This window comes from Triticum urartu, chromosome 4 (assembly GCF_003073215.2).
Source record: "Triticum urartu cultivar G1812 chromosome 4, Tu2.1, whole genome shotgun sequence".
NCBI lineage: Eukaryota > Viridiplantae > Streptophyta > Magnoliopsida > Poales > Poaceae > Triticum > Triticum urartu.
Window position 1 is genome coordinate 150,377,288 of NC_053025.1, and position 19,351 is coordinate 150,396,638.

Here is a 19,351-nt window from a genome sequence, read left to right on the forward strand (position 1 = left end):
ATAGAAGCATTAACCCTATGTGCTAGCAAGGAAAAATCATGTACAAATTTACATCTCCAGACACCAAAAGTGACCCTTTCACCCCTAAAGGTCCTCCCATTTCTAAGGATCCATATATTCCATGTTGCTGTGAATATCACTTCAACGAAGAAAGGGTGTGTAAACCTCCTCCTGGCCATGATAATGCACTGTTGAATATCATCGCCACCAGACCAATCAATCTGCAAGTAGTTTCAGATCCTGACACTGAAATTGCAAGAGAAGAAGAGGTATAACATGGAGTGTTAATATGTGACTTAGTTTTTTAGATCATGAGAGTATCGTAGTCACTTCTTACCATACGATGAACTTTGAGGTTGCTCAAACGCCATCTGTAACACAGTGATTATAACGACAACTTACGGGTTCATCAAAAAGTTTGAAAAGGACTAGATAGCTCGAGAATGGAATTTGCTCTTCCGATGACGGAAAGATATTCTTAAGACCCTCTTAGTTGAAGACATCCACCATCGTGTGGCCATACACAGGTGACTATGTCACAGGGATGCTGAAATATGTCAACGAGAAAGAAGAACAAAACCGATAACGAGATCGATATAGTGAGCATGTGTATAACTCAAGAAGATAAGGATATATCTCACCTCGAGTTTTGTAAAGTGTATCACGAAGCAAAAGAAATAGCACATGATAACCAAAGGGAATAGCTCTAATTTTTCTGTAATTTTGGAGATCTTGATCGAGGCAGTGACGTCTTCTCCTATCTGCAATTGTTGTAGTTAACTAAAGAGAGCTGGTTATTTTTAATATGGGGCATCTTACAAGCGACATATCAAAAATGGGGTATACAATCAAAGAGAAGTGCATGGATGAATCCAGATTCATATGAACCCATTTTGGAAAACATATTTTGCAATGTCAAAAAATTTTGAAAAAAGGTGCGCGCGAACATCTCCATATTCTATGTGTGTGCAGAAAGTTTCATAGAAAAATAACTTTTTTTAGCCCGTGCAAAATAGACAAATTTTTGTGCCGTGAAATGCTATTTAAAAGCAGTGAAATTTATCTTTTTACTGAAACAAAACAAAAATACTTTTTTACACAAAACTTTGTACCGTGAACATACCTTTGCCAACATGAATTTTTAAACATTACAAAACGTGTAAAAAGTACATTTTTGAAAAGCAGATGCAGATGCCCGTGTGCAGATCGTCCACTCTCATACAATCAATTGCAATATAAGATGGGTCATTTTGACCGAGGCAGAGCAAAGGCGGCAAACGATCAATTGGCCCAACAAATTTGCCCTCGTCTATGGCGATATAAACTGGATGGCGTTCCTTTCATGCTGCCGTCAAGGATACAGAACTTGGCAGCGCAGAATACCTTTTGATACGGAAAAGAATTCTATGAGAAGAGGTTTCACGCGAGACCCATTTTCATGGTTGATATGTGGCATTCACAAATCACAAAACATCCCCCACCCCTCACTTAAAATCAAGGAAAAGGGAGAGAGATTAGATACTTTATGATTTGTGAATGCCACGTGTCAGGACGAGTCTCACCTGCTAACCGTGAGACCTGGTCTCATATATTTTTTTTTCCTTTTGATACCATGTTTCTTTTTGTTGCTTCTACGATGATCTGAAGTTAATTAACAATGGTTACCTTACAACAAGATCTGATGTCAAAAACAAGTGCTTGTACTCATGCTTTCGTGAATGCAGTCTAGCTTAATTAGTTCTACCCAACTCAGCAAGTGTTATACAGTTAACCATTGGCGTTTTATATTATTGTTCTGCTTGAACAGCTGGTGATTTTTGGCTTGGAATTCATGGTTAACGTTTGTCAACTTGTCCCTCTTCTTCAAGTCCTCAAAAAAAGAAATAACTAATCCTCGTATAATTTTTCTACAGAGCTGCCACATCTTCCTTGCACTGGGCACAAAGGCGCTGGCAAACCATGCAAGTGTCATAGGTACAGAAAGCAACAGAATACACGAACGTTAAGCCGATGGTCATTCTTAGATAAACAGAGCCATATATATAGCAAAAATGGCTCTGACCCCAAGGGATATGCTGATAAAGATGGACGAAAAAAGGCAAGGGTATATGTTTATCCTTGATTGAAGGAAGCTCAATAGTCAGAATCCAGGTCGCCGTCTTGTATCTCTGGCATAGAGTCTCCTGACTCTGTATCAGACAAGTCTGCCTTGATGGGCTGAATGAAGCGGGTTGAAGAGACATCTTTATAGCTGCTCGGAGCAGCAACACCTGGGTCAGATGGTTTATCACCTGAGGTTGCCAGATTGCGGAATGGTAGGTTGACCGCAGCTGAGCTTTTATTCTGAAGAAGAGAATCAACATGATCAGCACGCTTTTCCTCTCGAAAGGGGGTAGCTGTGGCTTTCTGTGTTTCAGGTGGCCTTGAGTAGATTGGATTTGAAACAGCATTGGAGCTAGAAGGATTATCCACTGTCATTGGCTGGGAGGTTTTTTCTGTGGTCGCAACCACCATAATGGCATCACTCCTGTTGCATGCAGGAACATCTTCTACTGCCTCAGCAATTGTATGTGAACCAATTTGCGGAACTTCTTTTACAAGAGTAGACTTTTCTGTCGGTTCATTATCCTTGATGGATGGCAACCAATCATCATAAGTATCTTCATCCGCAATAACCTGGCGCTGCCCTTCGGATGGTGAAAAGTTAAATGTGCCAGCACCAAAAATTGCCTTTTCTGGTTCACTGCGGTTGAGTCCAGGGACTAAAGGACCTGCCTTTTCTAGAGAAAGGGCTCGAGGGTGCGTAAGAACATCCAAAGCCAGCAAAGCATGTGAACAAAACTCTGCGAGCGTAGTGCCTATCTCTAGCTTCCCTGTAATAAACAAGAGATGATAGTTGTTACTTTAAAGGATATATCTGGAACCCCCCTAGCCAACACTATTACTTTCATGAAAATATGGAGCCACCCTAGCCAACTGCTAACTCCTTCCATATACCAAATCGACAGGCCACAAAGGCAAATCAAGCTCATGCGCTCACGTGGACAGGCATGAATCATGTGTATGAATGTACCAAGTATATTTTATCTTTTGATCTAGCTGCAGATTGCACCATGTCATAGAGCTAATAGTACAAGGCCTGCTTTTGTTGTATATATCCAGAGATAGTTCAAGCAGAACTCTCCCTTTTTCCTTTCAGTTAACCATCTATTAATTACGAGACACAAAATTAATTACTCCATCTGTAGACAAGTACTCCCTCCATCCCATAAGACTACCCACAATGGGAGTAACATAGGTAGTAACATCACACATATCTAGATAAAATAGATGATGTGGCAAGCAATAAATGAAGAGAGAGAGCAAAGTGGTAACATAGCTAGTTACTAGTAGTATGAGTAACATCACACATATTAAGGCAAGATGAGTCTATAGCTTAATAAATAAAGTGTCGCATGTTACTACACATATGTTACTCCCCACTATAGAGGTAGTAACATAGACTAGTAACATATGCATGTTACTAGTCTATGTTACTACCCATTGTGGCTAGTCTAATATAGGATTAGCTTGCAAAAACGTCCTATATTATGGGATGGAGGGAGTAAATGATAGACATGAGATTTTACCTTTTCTGAAGAGTTCAGTTCCTTGGGCTAAATAAAGTGGCCGGGCATGAGGAGATGAAAGAAAAGATGCCAGCAATGCCTTATATGAAGCAAGTCGAAAGTCTGATATGCTTGTCTCCCCGACTTTGGTTGTTGATGGCTCATACCCTGCTCCTGAGTCACAAGCACTTGTAGCTATGTTAATTAGGAGCAAGTCCACTTTTGCCCTCCAGTGATCTGTCCTCAATAAACCCCCCCTGATAAAGGCAATAAAATGTATATTACATCTGATTGTTGCAATTATACATCAGACAATGTAACCACAGACAATTGAGACCCAAGCACCATTGTGACAATTAGATAACATTGCAAATGACTCTAAATGATATTGTAGTGCATAGTGTCATTATTTCATGATAAAAGCTATCCCCATTCCAAAGGGACTCTACATCTTCAGCATGGCAATCAAGAAAATTACCTCTAAACCCTCTATTTTATTGTCATCTGAATCAAATTATATAAATTTCAAGTTATTACCCAACTATATATATATATGATTAAAAAAAAGGAATTGCTTCAGCAACCACTCTACGTGACAATGATGAGCGGCTGGGAGCAATCAAGAAAATTACTTCTAAACCCTATATTTTATTGATATATATGAATAAAACTATATAAATTTCAATTTATTCCGCAACTCTATATATATGATGAAAAAAAGGAATTGCTTCAGCAACCACACTCTGCGCGACAATGATAAGCAGGTCGAAGGATGGCATCTCGATACCGGTGCCACCAATCATATGACACGCCACGGCAATGCCTTCGCCGAGCTCGACCACACGATCATCAGCACAGTCCAATTTAGTGATGGCTCCATCGTCAAAATCTGTGGCATGGGCACAATCATATTCACTGGCAAGAACAGCGACAATGCCTTCGCCGAGCTCGACCACAGGATCATCGGCACAGTCCAATTTAGTGATGGCTCCATCGTCAAAATCTGCGGCATGGGCACAATCATATTCACTGGCAAGAACAGCGAACACAAGGCCCTCAGCGGTGTCCACTACATCCCACGGCTTAAGAACTCGATCATCAGCATTTGTCAGCTAGATGAGAATGCATGTGGGCTGATCAGAAGACGTGTGCTTCGAATCTGGGATCAGCAAGGTTGACTCCTTATTCGGGTTAGACGTGGCCGGAATCGCCTTTACCTCCTACATCTTCAGGTGATCCGGCCAATATGTCTCTCTTGCCCGCCACGACGACATGGCTTGCGGTGGCATGAGGTATGGGCATCTCAATTTCGACGCATTGGAGAAGATGTGATGCCTCGCCATGACACGCTGGCTGCCACAGCCGGATCACATGGAGCAGCTCTGTGACATGTATCATCACCAAGCATCGTCACGTGGCACAATTCATCGGCAAGCAAGGTACCGCGCGCAGCAGCTACTTGAGCTCGTTCAAGGCAACCTCTGTGGTCCTGTTTCACCGGCGACACCTGGAGGACAGCGCTACTTCTTGCTGCTTGTGGACGACGCCACTCGCTACATGTGGGTGATGCTCTTGGCTGGCAAGAGCAGCACACCTGATGTCATCAAAAGAATTCAGGCAGCAACAGAAGTTCAATGCGGATGCAAACTGGGCGTGTTCCACACGGACAACGGCGGCGAGTTTATCTCGACCAGGTTTGCCGCTTACTGCTGATGAAGGCATCGAGCACCACTTCTCTGCACCTTACGCCCCGCAGCAAAATGGCATCGTCAAGTGGCGAAACTAAACGGTGGATGCTCTGCTGAAACAGAGGAGCACGCCAACTGAATTTTCGGGGGAGGCTGTGAGCACTGCTGTCTTCCTGCTCAACCGTGCTCCCACTAAATCCCTTGCTGGAAAAGACACCTTGCGAGGCGTGGCAAGACCACAAGCCGGCTGTCCACAACCTTCGCACCTTTGGGTGCTTGGCGTATGTTAACAGGGTAACCTGAGTAAGCTCAAAAGACCGCAGCTCTCCCGCTGTGTTCATCGGCTAGGAAAGTGTGAGGCGTACCAGCTGCTGGACCCTGTGACAAGACGCATCCGCATTGCCCACTATGTCATCTTTGATGAAGAACGTGGCTGATATTGGGGAGCGGACGACAGCGCACGCTCAGGCAGCAACTTCGATATCCAGTACATCTACCTTCACGCAGCGAAGGCGCCCAGCTACGCGTCCAGCTCAGGGCGAGCTGAGCCTGTGTCAACAGGACATGTGACTCGGGGTACTTCACCTGCCACACCACCATCCCTGTATCAGCTCCAGCAACTCCAGAATTTGTCACAACACCAGCACATGATGATCGACTCGATGCTGCTCACCGCGACACACCAGTTCGCTATCGCATGGTCTAGAATCTGATTAGAGAACCACTGCCTGGACTTGCGCCACGCAACCTCGATGCCAAGCTGCACTCGTCGAGCACGGGGGAGCCGTGCTAATTTGCAGAAGTTGAGAGAGACAAGGCATGACAAGCAGCCATGCGCAAGGAAATGGATGCAGTGGAGCAGAACAGGACATGGGAGCTCGTCGATCTACCACATGGGCATCGACCAGTAGGCCTCAAATGGGTCTACAAATTGAAGAAAAATGTAACTGGTAAGGTGATCAAGCACAAAGCACAGCTGGTTGCATGCGGCTTCGTGCAGCAAGCCGGCATTGACTTTGATGAAGTCTTTGAGCCTGTGGCTCGCATGGAATCCATCCGTCTGCTGCTTGCTTTGGCTGCCCAGGAGGGGTGACCCGTCCACCACATGGACGTAAAATCAGCCTTCCATAATGGAGAACTGAAGGAGGTCTATGTGAAGCAGCCGCTCAGTTCATCATCACCGGAGAAAAAGGAAAAGTCATGCGGCTGCGCAAGGCCCTCTATGGCCTTAGGCAGGCGCCACGAGCATGGAACGCGAAGCTTTACTGCACGCTCAAGGAAATTGGCTTCAAAAATAGTGGGCACAAGCACGCGATCCACCGAAGCGTCACCGGTGACGAAATCGTGCCCATTGGAGTCTATGTGGATGGTTTGATCATTGTTGAAGTGTATATGTGGATTGCCTAGCCCTTTCCATTAGTTCGAACTTTTGGTTGCGTTGGCTAGTGCATGAAGCTTAACATGGTATCAAAGTCTAAGGTCTTGAGTTCAAGTCCTAGCTTTGGCAATTTATTCAAAAATTACTGCTGCCCCCTTTTGTCCACTTATAGGCCTCTTGAGCCATACCTCTGAGTCTGTTCACGTGTTGACTTTCTGCGTCACACGTGAGAGGGGGTGTTTAAGTGTATATGTGGATTGCCTAGCCCTTTCCATCAGTTCGAACTTTTGGTTGCGTTGGCTAGTGCATGAAGCTTAACAATCATCACTGGTTCATCCAAGGGAGCAGTGGAGAGCTTCAAGGACGAGCAACAACAACAACAACAAAGCCTTTAGTCCCAAACAAGTTGGGGTAGGCTAGAGGTGAAACCCATAAGATCTCGCAACCAACTCATGGCTCTGGCACATGGATAGCAAGCTTCCACGCACCCCTGTCCATGGCTAGCTCTTTGGTAATACTCCAATACTTCAGGTCTCTCTTAACGGACTCCTCCCATGTCAAATTCGGTCTACCCCGCCCTCTCTTGACATTCTCCGCACGCTTTAGCCGTCCACTATGCACTGAAGCTTCTGAGGCCTGCGCTGAATATGCCCAAACCATCTCAGACGATGTTGAACAAGCTTCTCTTCAATTGGTGCTACCCCAACTCTATCTCGTATATCATCATTCCAGACTCGATCCTTCCTCGTGTGGTCACACATCCATCTAACTGTTGAACATGTCACCTTTTAGTCGGCCAACACTCAGCGCCATACAACATTGCGGGTCGAACCGCCGTCTTGTAGAACTTGCCTTTTAGCTTTTGTGGCACGCTCTTGTCACAAAGAATGCCAGAAGCTTGGCGCCACTTCATCCATCCGGCTTTGATTCGATGGTTCACATCTTCATCAATTACCCCCATCCTCCTGCAGCATTGACCCCAAGTACCGAAAGGTGTCCTTCTGAGGTACCACCTGGCCATCAAGGCTAAGAGCATCTCCAGCCGCGCCCCCAACAGACCCCCCAGGACACTTTTTCGGCGCCGACGCCGAAAAAATGGCCCAGTCGCGCCCCTAGGAGCCCGTTTTCCGCCGGATTGGGCCGAAATTGACGCCAGCGTACCCAACTCGAACCCGGCGCGCTGGGGGTCGCCTGGGGGCGCCGGACGGACCGTTTTTGGCGCAAACTGTGATGGGCCCGCCCTGTCAGCGACGCGCCGCTTCGTCGTCCACATCGCCTCGTTTCCCGCAGGAATCAATGCCAAAGCTGCCGCGCCTTCGCCTCCACTGATGACGCGCCTGCCGCGATGCAGCGCGCCAGTCAGCATGCCCATTGATGCCGCGCAGTGAAGCGTCGCGTGGCCCAGCGCCACGGCCGCCCGCCACGCGTCGCCCGGCATGCGCCTCCCGCCGCCCCAGCTCCGGCTATAAAAGCCGCCCGCCTCGCCGGTGAACGCCACACCGCAGCACATCGCCTCTCTTCCCCCCCCCCCCCCACCCCCCCCCCCCCCCCCCCCCCCCGCGCTTGCACACTCCACTCCCCCGCCGACGAGCAATGGCAGCGCGGTACACAGGCGATTCCGCAGCGAAGAACGGCTTCGACCGCCGCCACCTCCACGAGTGGGAGGCGCGCCTCCTTTTTGAGGCCGACTGCCCAGCTCCCCCGGACATGAGGGTGCCGGGCGCGTGGCGTTTGAGTGCCGGCGGCGTGCCGGTGCCACCCGCTCCCACCGGGGCGGACCGGCGGGCAGAGATCGCCCGCATTAGGTCGTCGCTGGCGGAGGAGCAGCGGCGAACGCCGGCATACTCCCCCGACAACAACGCGTTCTGGACGATCTACTTCGACCACCGCCGCGACGGCCTGATCGCCTCCACCAACGGCGTCGTGCCACGCGGCCGCCACAACGCCGAAGGGCGGCGCAAGTGGTAGGGGGTGCCCGTCCGCACCCTCGAGCACGTCCTCGACTACATCGAGGCCGGCAACACGCCGCGCCTCAAGTACCCCGCCCCCGCACCCCCGTCCTTCTCTCGCCGCCGTGGCAGCTCGTGGATGCCGCGGCGGTTGTCGGACGCGACGACCTCCTCGGGCGGCTCGCCGGCGGCCTTCGCCGTCAAGCACGAGCCACAGGACACGGCGAGGGAGTCCCCGCTAGGGCGCCGCACCCGCAGCGGCACCCTGACCATCCTCGAGGAAGGCCGCGGCGGTCACATGCGCCGTGTCCGGCCGAAAACCGAGCCGAAGCCTCCCCTGCTCCCGGTGAAGCCGGAGCACCTCGAGATGGCCGCCGCCGACGAGACGGCCATGAGGTGGGCGAGGGAGGACTACGTCCGCGAGCAGGTGGCTCGCCAGTGCCGCGCCCTCGAGGAACTCAAGGCGCGCCACCCCCGCCCCGTCCGCGAGGTGGACGGCGTCCTCTACCTCGACAGCGATGAGGAGGAGGCCGGGCCATCCCGCGTCGGCGACCCTGGACAGGGCTGCAGCAGGGACGGCAGCGGGTGGCAGGACGAGGACGACGATGGCGGCGGAGACTACACCGACTTCTACAAGCGCCTAGGCATGTAGAAGTCGGACGGCGGCGAGGCGCGGCGAGGACGGCGTAGCTAGGCCGTGTTTGTTTTTTTATTTGTTTTTTGTACAAATTTGAATGAATGTCGCCGAGTTTGGATGAATTTCGATGAGTTTGTGCCAAAAAAACGCCGAATTCGTTTAGCCCTGGGCCGACCTGGGGGTGACGACTGGGAACGCAGTCGCCCCCACGCCAAAAATCTCGCCGGCTCGCCCCCAGGACGCGTTTTTTCGGCGTCCTGGGGGGCGAACGGCTGGAGATGCTCTAACCTCCTCGCCGAAAATCTCGTCGGCTCGCCCCCAGGACGCGTTTTTTCGGCGTCCTGGGGGGGCGAACGGCTGGAGATGCTCTAACCTCCTCCTCACACCTAGTGGTACTGAAACCGCACATCATGTACTCGGTTTTAGTTCTACTAAGCCTAAACCCTTTCGATTCCAAGGTTTGTCTCCATAACTCTTAACTTCCTATTTACCTCCGTCCGACTATCGTCAACTAGCACCACATCATCCGCTAAGAGCATACACCATGGGATATCTCCTTGTATATCCCTTGTGACCTCATCCATCACCAATGCAAAAAAGATAAGGGCTCAAAGTTGACCCCTGATGCAGTCCTATCTTAATCGGGAAGTCATCGGTGTCGACATCACTTGTTCGAACACTTGCCACAACATTATCGTACATGTCCTTGATGAGGGTAATGTAATTTACTGGGACTTTGTGTTTCTCCAAGGCCCACCACATGACATTCTGCGGTATCTTATCATAGGCGTTCTCCAAGTCAATGAACACCATATGCAAGTCCTTCTTTTGCTCCCTATATCTCTCCATAAGTTGTCGTACCAAGAAAATGGCTTCCATGGTCGACTTCCCAGGCATGAAACCAAACTGATTTTTGGTCACGCTTGTCATTCTTCTTAAGCGATGCTCAATGACTCTCTCCAATAGCTTCATTGTATGGCTCATCAGCTTAATTCCACGGTAATTAGTACAACTCTGAACATCCCCCTTGTTCTTGAAGATTGGTACTAATATACTCCGTCTCCATTCTTCTGGCATCTTGTTTGCCCGAAAAATGAGGTTGAAAAGCTTGGTTAGCCATACTATCGCTATGTCCCCGAGACCTTTCCACACCTCAATGGGGATACAATCAGGGCCCATCGCCTTGCCTCCTTTCATCGTTTTTAAAGCCTCCTTGACCTCAGACTCCTGGATTCGCCGCACAAAACGCATGCTGGTCTCATCAAAGGAGTCGTCCAGTTCAATGGTAGAACTCTCATTCTCCCCATTGAACAGCTTGTCAAAGTACTCCCGCCATCTATGCTTAATTTCCTCGTCCTTCACCAAGAGTTGGCCTGCTCCGTCCTTGATGCATTTGACTTGGCCAATATCCCCCGTCTTCCTCTCTCGGATCTTGGCCATCTTATAGATGTCCCTTTCGCCTTCCTTCGTGCCTAACCGTTGGTAGAGGTCCTCATATGCCAGACCCCTTGCTTCACCAACAGCTCGCTTTGCGGCCTTCGCCATCTTGTACTTCTCTATGTTGTCTGCACTCCTATCCAGGTATAGGAGTCTGAAGCAATCTTTCCTCTCTTTAATCGCCTTCTAGACATCATCATTCCACCACCAGGTATCCTTATCTTCGCTTCTCCTTCCCCTGGACACTCCAAACTCCTCCGAGGCCACCTTACGAATGCAAGTCGCCATCTTCGTCCACACATTGTCCGCATCCCCTCCTTCCTCCCAAGGGCCCTCCTTAATGACCCTCTCCTTGAACGCTTGAGCTACCTCCCCCTTGAGCTTCCACCACTTCGTTCTAGCGACTTTGGCACACTTATCCCGCTGGACACGAATCCGAAAGCGGAAGTCAGCAACCACCAGCTTATGCTGGGGTACAACACTCTCTCCAGGTATCACCTTACAGTCTAGGCACGCACGTCTTCTCTTCTCGAGAGGGTGAAATCAATCTGGCTAGTGTTGGCCACTACTAAAAGTCACCAGATGTGATTCTCTCTTTCTAAAGAGGGTGTTAGCTACAATCATGTTGTAGGCTAGACCAAAGCTTAAGACATCTTCTTCTTGATTCCTGATGCCATAGCCAAAGCCCCCGTGCGCCCCTTCAAAACCTGTGTTAGATGTACCCACGTGGCCATTGAGGTCTCCTCCTATGAAGAGCTTCTCACCAATCGATACACTCCTAACCATGTCTTCCAGGCCTTCCCAGAACTCCCTCTTGGTGTTCTCATTGTGGCCTACTTGCGGGGCATACGCTCTGATAACATTGAGAACCAAGTCCTCAACTACCAGCTTGACCAGGATAATCCGGTCCCCACAAAAATCTTTTTTGGGGTTTCATCTCCGTAAGAGTGGCTGAGTTTTTACGTTGGCTCGCCAAGCCTATCACAACCCTCCTCCTTTACCCGGGCTTGGGACCGGCTATGTTGAGACAACATAGGCGGAGTTGAGAGCTTCAAGGACAAGATGGAAACAAAATTCCAGATGAGTGACCTTGGACTGCTGTCATTCTATCTCGGAATCGAAGTCCAGCAAGATGGCTATGGCATCAGACTATGTTAGGCACACTATGCATCGCGCATTCAGCTTGGAGGAATGGAAGGCTGCCACCCAGCTCACACTCTGATGGAGGGGCAACCGAAACTGAGCCGTGAGAGCACGGCAAAAAAGGTGGATGCCACAGAGTATCAAAGGATTGTTGGCAGCCCACAAAAGCACAAGGCCGATCTGGCATTCGCCATCGACTTTGTGGGTAGCTTCATGGAGCAACCTACAAGAGCACATGATGGCAGTGAAGCGCATCCTTCACTATATCGCCGGCACAAGCTACTACGGTCTACACTACAGGTGGAAGACTAGAAAGACACGGCTGATTGGCTATATTGATAGTGACCTCGCCGGTAACATTGACACCAGGAAGAGCACAAGTGGCATGATGTTCTTCCTCAGTAGCAGCTTGGTGAGCTGGCAGTCTCTCAAGCAGCGAGTGGTGGCTCTGTCCTCCTGTGAGGCAGAGTATGTGGCTGCCACATCTGCTGCAACACGAGGACTTTGGCTGGCTCGGCTGCTTGATGAACTCCATGGGAGAGAAGCTGAGGCAGTCAAGCTAATGGTGGACAGCAAACATATCGATCTACAGTACCATTTCATCAGGGACTGCTTGGAGGATGGGAGTGTCAGAGCCAACTACATCAACACCACAGACCAATTCACTGACATTCTAAGGACTAGGGCGGGTGAAATTCCATGAACTGCGTGCTACGCGTTTGGGATGGTGCTGCAGTCAGTCAATGAGTCAAGTCTTTTCCTTAGGTAGTATAAGCTAGTGAGTCAAGTCTGTCTTAGGCTAAAAGTCAGTGTGTCAAGTCAAGAAGTCTTAGGCTGTAAGAAAGCCAATGAGGTGGTTCTGTAGTACTCCCTCCATCCCAAAAATGCTCTTATATTATGGCCAAAAACGTGTCAAAAACGCTCTTATATTATGGGACGGAGGGAGTAGTTCCTTTCAGCTATAAACAAGGGGTAAAGCCTAGCCAGCTACATTCATAACAGACCAGAAATTGAGTCCCAAATCAGACTTACCTATGCTCTTTCTACTAACAAGTATAACAAGAGAAGTAATAAGAAAAAAAATCCGAATAATAGGCACGTGAGAAAAGATAAATTTTAGGCATACCACATTCAGAAGAATTTCCAAGGTTTCTAGTGCAGCTATTTTAACACAGAGTGGTGTGAACATTCTAACATCTCCTGGAGTTTCAGGGGTCATTCCCTTCGATGAAGTTGGCATGGAAGAGGTTTTCATTTTCTTTGGGCTGATTGCTGCTTTCTCCAAACCCGAGGCATGTGAATTTTGTATTTGTGGTTCTTGCTTCCTCTTCTTGGAGTAACTTTTTGACGAAGATTCACTAGTCCCTTTTGATGGATTTGTGCTGAATAGAGTCATTTCTTTTACACAATTATCATCCAGATCACCAACTGCATTGCTGACTATTACCTCTAACAAATGGAGAGACATTCCTGGTAACAAAAGGCATCATTTATTCAGCCATGGGCGTGACTCGCAATCGACTAAAAGACGACCAAGGCTATGTACCAAACATTTGTATGGATGCAACTCGAAGTATGACAGTCAATCAACAGAGAAAAACAACAGGCAGACCAGTGCAGGGAATGTGAATGTTAAGTTATAGATTCCATGTTTTGAAGACATGGAGGAATATGTTTAGACCATACGCCCCTGGATGCAGCATGGTCATACCTCAAAGATCTAGCCTGTTGTTAAATTTGAGTTCTGAGAGAGCATCATTGACAAAAGTTTGTCTGAACAGAAAAACTATATCCCTCAAACCAATGATAGTTTTCCCGCATGTGCAAACAGAACATGCCACAAATAAAGTATTTGAAGGATGATGCATTTCAAACTATTTCTCCGCAGTGGCAACAGGAAAAAAAAGTCAAGAATTAGTGTTCTATCTCCACTCTAAAATAAGCGGAATCATTGTTAAATTGTTGCTGACTCTGTAAACAGGCAGATCCAATTTCATTTCAACCCTGAGGTATGATTAAACATAATTATGACAAAACAACTCGCTGTAAAAACTTGTCTTAAAATATAAAATCATGCAACTGTGAGCATACAAACAAACAAACAAAAGGAATCGCCTACCAACACCCATGGAGGTCAGCAACAGCTGAACAATGCTGTAAACTTTTGTCCTCGTAGTAGGTAACTTCGCAATTTTGCAGTAATCAGTTACAAGCCGTACAATATTAGCAGCATGCGGTAAAAGTTGGCTGCAATATGACAAGTAGATAATTTAGATATTTCTTTTCCAGTACAGATTCAGATCCAGAATAATATTAGACTTCTATAATAAATCCAGTTTCCGAAGCTACTTAAAATTCAAGTATTATTATCAAACACTTGTGTCTATGTTGCTGTATTTGATGCAAGCTTAAAACTTGTGGAAAACATACATTGAGATGTGTCTTAGATAATAGTGATAAGAGGCAATACACATGGTACCTTCGCATTCCTTTAATAGTTGCATGGAGCAAATCCAAGAAAGATGAATGCAATGATGGAAGCTCAAAACAAATAAGCTCTTGGTGCAAGGAAGTAGTTGAAGGAAACGACTTGTTGCGCAATGATCCATCAACTAAGAGCACTCTCCGTGACAGAGCTATCAAAGCACGGACAGGAACGGTGACCTTTTTTGACAATGACAGGTAAAACAATATGGTTTAGAGCAATGTAATGTTTAATGGTAGCTTATCAGCGCCATTAGGTAATAAGTAATGATAATGTACCAAGAGATGAGGCTTTGGACAAACCTGAACCGGGTAATAACTAGTCAGCATCATGCAGCAGCAATGGGCAAGGGCTGAAATGGTAGGAACAGTGAAGACACGAAATTTCTTTGTCACATGCAGATTGCCTCCCAACTTTACTTGATCTCCCAACACTGGTGGAGGATCATTACCAGGTGGAACTAGAAGCATCATAATCTCACGCCCTTTCTTTTCTGCAAAGATAAGTTGTTCAAAGCCAATCTAAAATGGTACAACCAAAAATAAAAATAGCTCATGACAAACATTACCTTCTTCCAGCCCAACAAAGGCATCGTTCAGAAGATTGTTTATACCAATCAGTACTTTCTGAATCATCAATGACCAAGTGCCCTCAGATACTCGGACAGAAGGTAGCATTGCTAAGACTCTCGCAAATTTCTGAAGGATTGGAAGATGCGAAAAAACAGAGGTTGGTCAACACAATGAGAAATTTCATGGCAATGAGCGACAGAAGAAAGAACATCAAAATGGAGAATAAAACACACAAATGTTACTTTGCACAGCATCCCAAAAAGATTAATTCGAAGATAAGGCATGAAGCATACAGTGCTCACCTTTGATAATTTTACATTGACTTCTGTACTCATAATCTTTGCTGCAATGGTGGATTCAACCTGAATTGTGTAAATTAAGCACAATATGACATAATATAACAGCCAGTAAAATAGTAGGGAGTTGTACATTTGCTGTAGTTTCAGAGGTATGTACTAGAAACTAATTTTAAAAAAATGATAAATAAGTGACACATGACAAATAAATCTAAAAGGAACATGTCGCATAAAGAACTCTCGTGTGCCACGCACCTACATTTAAATCACAATTAGACATATTGATAGTAGCTCATGTAGATCATCAATAAAGATGTTCCAATTCAGTAACAAAAAATAGATATTCCAAACTTTCAACTCTATGATCCTACATCCACCCAGAAACCAACTTTTACAAAATTTTATTTATTAAAACACCTAACCAAACCTTTTCCTTCGAAGCTATTCTCAAGGATTAACTTTTCTCCCTTCTAGACTCAGAAAACTACTCCCTCCAGTTCACAATAAGCTTTTGGATATGGATATGGACATGGTCTCCAAAACATAGCTTTGACCACTAATTTCTATGAAAATATATTTCTAAATCCCAGTAAAATTTAGATTTATAGAAGTACTTCTCGAGACAAAGGTACACGTAGAAATATTTCAGGTGGCTAACATAAATAGGAGTATTTTAAAGAGATATAAGAGTCAAAGTTTTATAAGTTTTGGCTAAACGCGTAACCAAAACTTAAAGTTTTCTGTAAACTGGAGGAAGAATATATGTGTTCACGATAAGAAATGAACTACTCCCTCTGTAAACTAATATAAGAGCGCTTAGAACACTATTTTAGTGATCTAAACACTCTTATATTAGTTTACAGAGGGAGTACAACATAAATGTAAACATACTTTATTGTAGTGTCGATTTACAGATGAGGGATACAATTTAATAACTGTCCTTAGCAAATCAATCGCTTCATCCTGCAAATACAGACAGAAGTAGATTACATATTTACACTTGCATGCTTGAAATCAAACAGAGTAAGCCTGTGGGTGAAAACAACATACCGCCACTGGACCATTTTCATTTAAAAGCAGCAGCAATGGTTCAACAACTCTTCCAGCAAAGGATGATGCCTCTTTCTTTAAGTTCAAATATTTCGCCAATCTAATCAGAGAACAAGTTATGTTGCTTTCAACTGAACAAAACAGAGTAGCGCACAAAAGAAAGGGCAATGGATATGGACATATTGTTGAGCTTTAGTTTCAAATAATCACATTCACAATACTACGAAGTACCTACAATCCAACTATGTGCTTGACAGCTTGAGCAAGTAAAAGGACATAGCTTTCATGACATACCTCGCAAATAGATCAGACATGGAAGTACAAGAGACCAAAGTAACAAGTTGCAAGCTAGGTAGTCCTTTCTAGGAGGAAAAAAAGATATATCAGATAAATAATTGTATGAGAATGTTTCATTAAGAGAAAACTAGAAAGATAATTTTCTCTGGGGATGTGAAGACTATGGATTATATGAACTCCTGGGGAGCATTATTTAAGATCTTCGATAAAAACTTTTACTAGGGTGGGTTTTTCTTTAGATGTGGTTTGTTGAAATAGGTCATGCTCAATCTCAATCAGTCAAACTTGCTAGTGTATAAAACCACGCCAATGAGCTCAGTGAAGCCATAAAGATAACTAGTACTACTACACACCTGTCAGAAGTACTACACTGGTGTCAAAAACGCTCTTATATTATGGGATGTAGGGGGTAAAATATACAGAATAGGTCAAATAATGAGAACAAATGCCATCTGCAAGTTCAATTTGTGATATAATTTTCCAATAAAGGTTCATATTTACATCAAATGGATGGCGTTACATAATATAATTTCCGATTGATTGGTTGCGGTGGTAGCTTAGCATGCATCAGATATATAATAAATTTAGAGAAAAGTGATCTAGTGAACAAATGCAGTTTTATAATAGATTGAACACCTACAATTTAAATATAAAGAAAATGGTGACTGGCATTTCATTCTTCGGTTTAGATGTGACCTCAAAACAATCACAATATAACCAGAAATAAAGAAAAATAGCAATATCCACAAAGAAAGTTATGAACAACCACAAACACAGGCAGCCAGAAGGTGCCAAGCCAAACAGACTTAAGTTAACCCAAGGGACACTAAATTTACACGGATATCACTCCCACAGAGATCAGTGCCGAGGACAGACTTCTTCATCTGTTTTCTCCTAGGTGTAGAAAATCTCAACATCACATTTAATTTCATGGAAGTTGTCTTATCAATGAAGCAGGTCAATCAACTAGTATGACGTCAAACGTAACTCCAGCGAAGTTTGATCACATCTGAAATACCTAAATATTTCATTTCATGGAAGTTGTCTTATCCATGAAGGAGGTCAATCAAATAGTATGACGCCAAGTGTAATTCCAGCAAAGGTTGATCACATCTGAAATATCTACATTTCATGGAAGTTGTCTTATCCATGAAGGAGGTCAATCAAATAGTATGACGTCAAGTGTGATTCCAGCAAAGGTTGATCACATCTGGAATATCTCTATACTTCCAGATATCACTACCTTCCTGTCTATAATCTGCTTGGAATTTAATTAGCTCAACAAATTCAAACAAACTTAAACACATTTTTTATGAAGTTAATAATGGGATTCTCAAGACATTAGAACAGTGATGAAACAAGGGGTCCGGGTCAGGGGGTGGGGGCACACAATTGCTCAGAACAAAAACAAAACGAGAACATAAAATTCCACATAAAACTGAAGCAAACAATGTGCAGTACCTGCAAGTTCCTCAGAATCTTCTCAAACCAATCAGAGTATGATTCAGCAAAGCGCTCACTGCTGCACTCTTGGAAAGTCACGCCAAGTAAACAAGTTCCCAACCAACAACTATATGACTAAAGATTTATAAACAGAGGACGCCAATATTAGTAAAGCATGTCTGATACATTTTCTTTTACATCAAAGATTTAACAACTGTTAAAGCTATCAGAAAAACAGTTACAGATGTTTAGATTTTATTGTTAGAATATGTTGTATATTGTTCGAGCATGAATGTTTCTGCAGCACAGAACAACAAAAATATAACACTTATACCAGATAAAACTATCTCACCAGATGGCATAATTCATACTCCCTCCATCCGAAAAAGCTTGTTCCTCAAATGGATGTATCTAGCACTAATTTGGTGCTAAATACATCCATTTAAGGGACAACCTTTTTCGGATGGAGGGAGTAGTACATAAATAACTTTAAAAGAGAGTAATGACAAGTAGCACTGAGGAAACATAACAGAATTAAAGTTTCAGTGGTGTATAGCAACAACTAGCTCAAATCCGCACACCTTGTCACATTGGGTTTAGTATATACAAGTGCAACACAAGTTCAGCATTATGGTGGAGATATTCTTTTTACAGTACCAAATTAGCAAAGTACGGTGAAAGCGAGGGGGGGGGGGTGGATACGGCAACGTACTGAGCCGCTCTCCACTAGCTCGCCGACGCGCTCGACCCAGGCGTCGACCGTGGCGCGCCACGCCTCGGCGAGCTTTTGGTCCGACGGGTCCTGGAGGACCTCGGTGAGGAGGCCGTGCGTGCGCACCGCCTCGAGGATGAAGGCCAGCTCCTCCGGCGGAACGGTGCTCCCCGGCTGCGGCATCCGCTCGCCAACCACCACTCGGAGCAGACGTGGCTTAAGCCAGTGGTCGTTCACGTCCGCGAGGAAGCCGACGGCGCCGGCCATCGCTGGTTAGTGAGGGGTCTGTGACTGGAGGCGGGCTGAAAGACGGCTCGGCCGGACTTGAGGTGGACGATAATAGGGACGGTTGGAAGGAGAGACCGAAGAAGGCGGCGGCTCCGGGACGGAGGGATAGGACGCCGTAAAACCCTAGCGGCTTCGAGCAGCAGAGTTTGGATAGTTTAAAAAGAAAACTAACTTTGGTCTAAAAATAAAAAGAAAACTAACTTACTTTCTCAAAATTCATTTAAAAAATCAAAATGTGACGCATACAAGTTTTGTAGATATTGTTATTTTACTGAAAAATATATTATTATGCTTGATCAAGTTTATACAAACATCAATGTATATAATATTATACCCGATAAACAAAGTAGAAAAGGTGAGGGAGATCG

General features: G+C 45.6%; 1 protein-coding gene across 1 annotated transcript; it reads right to left on the reverse strand.

Moving 5' to 3' along the window:
• Positions 1 to 1,814: 1,814 nt before the first annotated feature.
• On the reverse strand, positions 1,815 to 19,112 carry LOC125551175. Its single transcript, XM_048714332.1, has 13 exons — positions 18,696 to 19,112; positions 18,002 to 18,118; positions 16,538 to 16,605; positions 16,244 to 16,343; positions 16,085 to 16,156; positions 15,200 to 15,259; positions 14,894 to 15,023; positions 14,628 to 14,818; positions 14,320 to 14,504; positions 13,960 to 14,087; positions 12,967 to 13,310; positions 3,630 to 3,865; positions 1,815 to 2,873 (listed from the first exon to the last, which is right to left on the reverse strand). Exons 1-12 carry the CDS (start codon positions 18,960 to 18,962, stop codon positions 3,809 to 3,811), a joined length of 1,719 nt encoding a protein of 572 aa, XP_048570289.1. The 5' UTR covers positions 18,963 to 19,112; the 3' UTR covers positions 1,815 to 2,873; positions 3,630 to 3,808.
• Between the last annotated feature and the right edge of the window lie 239 nt (positions 19,113 to 19,351).

What these genes read in the sequence shown, in the direction of transcription:
- LOC125551175 (XM_048714332.1), bottom strand. Translation starts at nt 18,962, where the DNA reads ATGGCCGGCGCCGTCGGCTTCCTCGCGGACGTGAACGACCACTGGCTT. An exon ending in TCAATGTAAAATTATCAAAG is followed by an intron (nt 15,024 to 15,199) that starts GTGAGCACTGTA and finishes CCAATCCTTCAG; the next exon opens with AAATTTGCGAGAGTCTTAGC. An exon ending in ACTATTAAAGGAATGCGAAG is followed by an intron (nt 14,088 to 14,319) that starts GTACCATGTGTA and finishes GTCATATTGCAG; the next exon opens with CCAACTTTTACCGCATGCTG.